This window comes from Trichechus manatus, unplaced genomic scaffold (assembly GCF_000243295.1).
Source record: "Trichechus manatus latirostris isolate Lorelei unplaced genomic scaffold, TriManLat1.0 scaffold00003, whole genome shotgun sequence".
Lineage (NCBI taxonomy): Eukaryota > Metazoa > Chordata > Mammalia > Sirenia > Trichechidae > Trichechus > Trichechus manatus.
The window spans coordinates 10,186,286-10,193,336 of NW_004443939.1; the positions used below are offsets into that span (position 1 = coordinate 10,186,286).

Consider the following 7,051-nt stretch of genomic DNA (forward strand, 5'->3'; position numbering starts at 1 on the left):
CAGTTTGGAGAGCCCAGGCAAGTCTCCCCTGAGCCTCGGTTTCCCCTTCTGTCAAATGGCCTGGAGGGCCCGCAGAGCTCGGTTCCGGCTGTGGGCCTGAGGCGTGGTGGGGGAAGGGAGGTGGGTGCGCGCAAGGCGCGCGAGCGAAGATTACTCTTTGGGAAGTCGGGGAGGGTGCGGGTGTCGAGAGGCAGCAGCAGAGGGCGCTGGGTCGCCGGCCTGGATCCACGTCTGCCATTGGTTGGGGCTCCGGCGCTGGGCTGGAGAGTTGGTAGAAAGTGACAAGTTGAGAGAGGCCGAGAGCGAACGCGAAGAGCGGGAGGAGCCGCAGCAGCCGCCACGGAGGGAGTCCCGGGACTGCAGCCCCTGGGCGCAGGGCGCGCTCTTCTCTGAGTTGGGGCCGAGGAAACTTGTTTTCCGCGAGCTCAAGCCGGACAGCCTGGGACTCACTGGCCAGTCCGCCGAGACGAGGCTGCAGTCGGAGGACTGGGGAGGGACCGCGCTTACGGGGTCCAGACGCGGCCGGGAGGAGCCGACAGAGCAGGTTAGAGGGACAAAGAACTTTGCAACGACCCAGGCATCCTGTGAGGGAGAGCAGCCGCGACGAGGTGGCTGGGACCTCGGGGAGAGCCCGTGGATGTTCTGCGCGCGGGTCGGGAGCTGCCGCCGCCGTCGCCAGAGGAGGAATGCACCGGCCGCGCCGCCGCGGGGCGCACCCGCCGCTCCTGGCGCTGCTGGCCGCGCTGCTGCTGGCCGCGCGCGGAGCTGCCCAAGGTAAGAGGTGCCCGGTGCATCCCGTGCGCCCGCGGGGCTCAGACGCCGGCCTCAGCTCCCCTGGCCCTCGCCGACCCTCCTCTCGGCCAGCGGGGGCCTGTGCGGACAGGAAGCCGCCGCGCCCGCCTCGGAGGCGGCCGCCGACCCGCCGAGGGTCTTGCAAATGCGACCCTGGCCGGCCGGGCAGGCAGTCGAGGGTATGCCCTGGTTCCCCGCTGCGGGCTAGGGGTGCGCCCGGAGACTTCTTCCTCTGCACACAGCAGCAGTTGTCAGCGCTGACAGGAAACTTGGAGAGGGTTAGGGATTGTGGGGTGATAGGGGCACTTCCGTGCTGTTTGTTACCCCATCTCTCCCTGGAACTCCATCGCGCCCCAATCAGTGCTCTGGAAGTCTGTATGCCCCCAGATAGCGAGCCCTCTCGGAAAGCGCGGTCCAGGAGGAAGTTTGTATTTTCAGTTGTGCCTCCGAGAACCCGGGTTGTCCACGGACCGAGGCAAACAAAAGCCCTGTCCTCCAGGGGCTCCGCCAGTCTCGCCTCTCCACCCACCCCTCGGCTCTCTGGCCGATGGAGGCCGAAACGCGTGCGCTGTTGCCGCCGCTACCACTTTGTGCAAAATATGCTGTCAGAGGCGGCCTGCTGCTCCAAAGTGCTCTGGGTGTGCACGTGACTGTGTGTGTGTGTGTGTGTGTGTGTGTTACAAACAAGGTGGGGTGGGGGGAAGCCATCTAATGCATACTTGATTTTGGTAATCTCCAAAGACAATTGCAACAGTTAGAGAAAGACTCCACCGAAAGCCCGAGCGTCTTAATTCGCTGCGGGAAGCTTCGATCCTTGCTGCGTCTGAGCCGGTACACAATGAGAGAGAAGAGCCCGGCTGCGCCTGTGGATACAACCGATTCATTCTTTGGAGGTGGAGGGGGAAAGTTGATTAAAGTCTCCAGGGTCTGGGGCCTCACTTTTAACATGCATCCCTTGAGGGGGTGTCGGAGCCCCTGAATTGTTCCCTCCTCCAGTCCCAGCCCCTAACCTGCTTGGATAAATAGATCTTTGCTTCTTTATCATGCATCTTTCATTTTTTGAGTTAGCGCTTTGCCTAGGAAAAGAAAAGGCCCTGGGCTATTTAGTAGTTGAGGGTAAAGATCTATTCACTGCATAGAACATGAATACAGACTTAGTATTTTAACTAAAAGTTAGCTAATAACTTTCTTGGTAGAAAACACACTCTGGGAAGAAGTTGTGTGTGAATTTGAATTTCTTAGAAATGATTTTGGGGAAGTGGGAACAAAATAATCGGAGGTTGATTCTGAAACTGATCCTGCAGTGTGATTGTGGTGCTAATCTGGAGGCTCCTCTGGGTAAATACAGCTCCTAATTGTAATTAAGATGCACATCAGCAGGGAGTGCACCTTCCTGATGAAAAGTTGTAATGAAATGTAAATAGTTTGGTCACATGGATGTTTTGCTTCGGTGATGCTAAACATCTGGCCCTGTGCCACAACACCTGGATGAAAAATAAAAAATGGACCATGCTGCCTACATAGTGTAAACATCCTTCTGATGCCAAGTTGCCCAGCAAACCACGGTGGAGATAACCAGGATGATTCTAGCTAAGATAGAAGTCCAGGTTTGGGGGCTCGGTTAATGTGGTTATTTCCTCTCTTGACTCCTTTACTTTGTACATAACTTTTCAACAGTGGTTGCTTTTAGATCATAGCGCCTGGAGGTGGGAGATAGGTACACCTTTCTTTGGCCATCTGCCTTTAAATAAACGTCCAGTTTGTGGAGCAAAAGGCAGTCTTAGCAGCAGCCGCCCAAATTTTGTTTGAACTCTTTACACCTTTACTGGCTCCTTCTTTTTTTTTTTTTTAAGAACATTGTATATTTCATATCCCTCAGTAACTTGAGCTCAAATCTATTATTATTGTTTTATTTGTTACTTTATAAATCCCTTTCCATTTTTGTGAATGTTTTGCCTTTTCTCTGGGGAAAGGATTGCATAGGACTCAGATTTACTTTGCCTGTCTAATCCAGGGTTCCTAACGTAACCCAGCCAGTGCCTCAGGAAAGCAGTTTAAGGGGAGAGTTGTTTCATTTATTTATTTAAAATAAATGCTCAGCGTTTCTCCCATCACTTTTCTATTTTGTTAGCCAGGAGAAGTGATCCTTTAAATTGATTTTCTCTGGTCTGTTCATTTTTGATCTCCCCTTCTACCTCCTGCATACCCAAACCTAAGCCTCTCTAGGAAGCTGAAGCTGCTGTAACTGTATCCAGAGCTCAGGGCCTTCAGAATTTATCTGGGCCTTTCTCAGAAGTCTCATTTATGATTTTGTGGTTTGCCTGGTTGGAGCCAGAGAGAGGTGGCCGGCTACTGTTTGCTGTGTCATTTTGTAAACCTTCCTATGCCGTTTTAATAGGTCTCTGTCCTGTCTACTGTTAGAATAAGAGTCTCTCTTGAGGACAATAAGATTGTCAGCTTTCTAGGTGAAAACACGAAGGACCCAAGTCAGCTAGCCCAGACTTTACTGAACATGCCTGAAAATCCTCCCTGACTGGCTAGGGGGCACCACACACAGGTTGGGTAGACAAAGGATATAGTCAGACTGCCTTCTTACAGGGTTTTGGAAATAGTTAATTTCCAATGTTGATTCCACATACCTGGTAGGCTGTTGTGCCATTCTGATGCCTGGGTTTATCTGCCTGATATTTAATTAGGAATCCCTTTAAAAACTCAATTTTGGTCTTTAATATCCATTCTCTCTCTCCTGCATGGTGTGCATAGGTCCTAAATTAGAAAGTTTCTAAATGATGTGTCACTTGGATCTGTTCGTGTCAAATCTGGCTACGATTTGAGAGTGACCACCTACTCCCATGGAAATATTTTTGAAGATTTTGCATAGCATCCTATGGAGAATGAAATGCTTTGTAGACTATGTATATATTGATGTAAATTATAAATTATATAAAATAATATAAATATAAATTTTATGTATATAAATTATATATAAACCATATGTATACACACACCATATGTGCATATATATTTATACACACACATATGCATTTACTTACTATGCACTCGACTACTAGTGGAAAAGTTGGTGGTTAGAAACCACCCAGAGATGCCTTGGAAGATGGGCCTGGTGATCTGCTTCTTGAAAACCCTGTGGAGCAGTTCTGCTTTGCTCACATGGGGTCACTATGAGTTGGAATCGACTTGACAGCAGCTAACAACTACAGTGTGTATAGTTAGTTGTCCATAGGTTTTTGCTGAATGAGTAGAGAATAGCTTTTTTGGTCATATGTGAAATAATGCTGTTATTTACTCTTCTCAGTAAAAATGCAACATGGCATATCTTCAAGGAGTTTTCCTTTTCTTGTCAAATCTTCTAGTATGAAGGGAGTGTAGTAGAACTTGGCAGTATAATTAAATGGTTAACAGCACAGACTTTGGAGTCTAATAGACCTGAGTCTGAGTCTCTTCTCTGTCACATACTAGGAATGTTCATTTGTTTTTCTGCCCCTCTCAGGAGTGTTATAAGATTTAAATGAAACTATACGTATCAGGAGCACCCAGCCTAGAGAATCTTAACTTAAGATATATGGAATTTAGGATATGTGAACCCCCAGAAGTAATACACAAACTTTTATGTGCATTTTTTGTAGGATTGTGTTTATAGCTATAATCAGATTTTCCAAGAAAACTGCCAATCCAAAAAGAACTACTGTCTTGGAGCATTTGATACCTAGGACAATGACTTGCTTCCTGGGTAGGTTGAAAAGGGTCAAATATTGGTGGGGGATACTGGACCTTGGTCCAGGTCAGCACACTCCATGGAACCTCAAACCCAAACCCAACTCAATGCTGTCAAGTCAGTTCTGACTCCTGGCAATCCTATATGACAAGAGTAGAACTGCCCCATAGGGTTTCTAGGGCTGTAAATCTTTACGGAAGCAGACTGCCACATCTTTCTCTTGCAGAGTGGCTGGTGGGTTTGAATTGCCGACCTTTCAGTTAGCAGCCGAGAGCTTAACCACTGTGCCACCAGGGCTCCTTCCGTGGAGCCTCACCTCTCCTCATTTTCTAGTTTCCCTCCCACTAGGCCGGCTGTTAATTAGGAACGAGGAAAGCTAAAGAATGGTATCAAGTCCCTGTGACTTCATCTAAGAATTTATTTCCCCTATCTAAGCATTCTGAGATGCTTCTGTTTGTGGAATTTATTTAACAAACGCATAATCCTTACAATGGGCCAGTCACTGCTCTAAGCATTTTGCAAATATTAATTCACTGAATTCTCACAACAACCCTGTAAGGGAGATGGTATAGTTATCTCATTTTACAGGTGGGTAAACTTAGACACAGAGAGGTTAAGTTACTTTCTTAAGGTCAGAGGGCTAAAAAGTGGCATTGTTGGGTTTACGAACTCCGGCAGTCTGGTTCCTGAATTCGTGCTCTTATCTTAACCACTATACGATTTACACTCTCTTTATGTATGTCCAAAGGCTGCATTTGCCCAGGTTATCCAAGGGCAGCAAAGGGAAGTTTTCTGAGCCATCACGTAGGGGCTATAAGAGATGATCAGAGATGGCAAAATTCAATTTTCACTCCCTTGCTGGAGTTCCCTGAGCCAGTCTTGTAAGGCAGAGATACACCGGAAGCTGAAGTGCCTCTGACAGCCAGTGCCCCTGACCTGGAGAAATTACATTGTTGTAATGAACTGCAACTTTGATGCAGTTTGGGGAGTTTGCTGGCACTTCCTTCCAACCAGAAATGAGGTATATTTTGATGAAGTGCCTATCTATTTGTATTTTGGTGTATAACCCCCATTGTAGGCTGAGGAGGGGTGATTTATTAGAGTGCTCTCTAGTGGGAGAGCTGGCTTGCCAGCTCGAAGGTCCTGGTACAGGGGTGGATTAGCCAATAAGCAAGGTAAGCATGAGCTTGTTTGTGTTTACTTACTAATCCATAGTGAACAATTTCACAAACCCATGTTCACTACGGATTAGTAAGTAAGCACAAGTAAGCCCATGCTTACCTTGCTTATTGAATAATCCACCACATCACTGTAAACTTAAATTTAAAAAGAGGCTTTGATTGTAAATTTAAAAAGAGGCTTTGATTCTGTAGGAAGGTGCTGTGGGGTTGGGAGAGAGACAGATGCCAGCCATACCTAGAAGCAGAATCTTTGATGTGGTCAAAAAATGTGAAATTGTTTACTGCAGATAATCTGGTAAGCAAAGTAAGCACTGTGCTTACCTTGCCTATTGGATAACTCACCCCTGGACAAAACCCCAAAACCAAACTTGTTGCCGTTGAGAAAATTCCGACTCATAGCGACACTGTAGGACAGAGAAGAACTGCCCTCATAGGGTTTCCAAGGAGCAGCTGGTGGATTTGAACTGCCGACCCTTTGGTGAGCAGTCCAGCTCTTAACCACTGCTTAACCAGAGCTCCAGGGAGTGGACGAGACCCTGGCAAACCTAGCCCCAGCTGGGAAGCACAAGACTTTGAGTCCTCTTTCTTAAGCAGAAGGGCCTCAGCCTGGCCTCAATCTTTCCCCGAGGTGTGACAGAAGAGACTCTACTGTAGACATATGAAAAGAAAGGAATAGTCTTCAGCAAGTCTGCGAAAGTTCTCCAGAGTTGAGGGAAGGGGGAACGGGTGGGGGTGGGGAACGACTCTTCGAAAATCCTTAACTAAATGCAGCTGCTTGTTACATGGAGCCTGACTTGCATGCCAGGAATATCTAAAAAGCTAACGAATACAAAATAAAAATAAACAGCAGTAAAAAGGCTCTCTCTTTGTTGCAGTAGGCTCAGTTGGGGTTTTCAGTTTGTTTAGGAAGGGGAAAACTGTGGAATCCACTTTATTTTGGTAAGGCAGTGAAACATGGATTGATGCTATGTCATTGGGATGCTACCACTACCTGAGCTTTCTCCTTCACACTCTCCCCGCAGAAGGTCCAGGTGCGGACATATACAGGGCTTGAGTCTCAAACTGTTGGCCCTGAGTGAATTACACTGGGGGGCAGATAATTTAATGGGATAATCTTGGCAGGGCCAGCAAATTTCACACCCCATCTCTCACTAATAGAAAGGCAGTAGAAGGCTACAACATCCTCAGATGAAAACGTTGTATAAAAAGGCTCTGCTTAACAGTAACTGTCTGTCCATAAATAAGGTTCTGCAAAGTTTTGATCCAAAAGCTGTTGTTAAATACTGATAAGCCAAGTCTCATAATGTTTGGTCTCCTTACGTTTCCTTTTTTTTTTTTTTTT

General features: G+C 47.3%; 1 protein-coding gene across 1 annotated transcript in view; it reads left to right on the plus strand.

Annotated features, from left to right (window-relative positions):
- The first annotated feature begins 280 nt into the window (after positions 1–280).
- The window catches only part of ROR1 (receptor tyrosine kinase like orphan receptor 1), a 484,054-nt gene continuing 477,283 nt past the window's right edge, over positions 281–7,051 (plus strand). Inside the window, exon 1 of the mRNA XM_004369015.1 lies at positions 281–774. Coding sequence (XP_004369072.1) covers positions 687–774 — 88 coding nt within the window. The 5' untranslated portion in view covers positions 281–686. The remainder of the gene's footprint in view (positions 775–7,051) is intronic.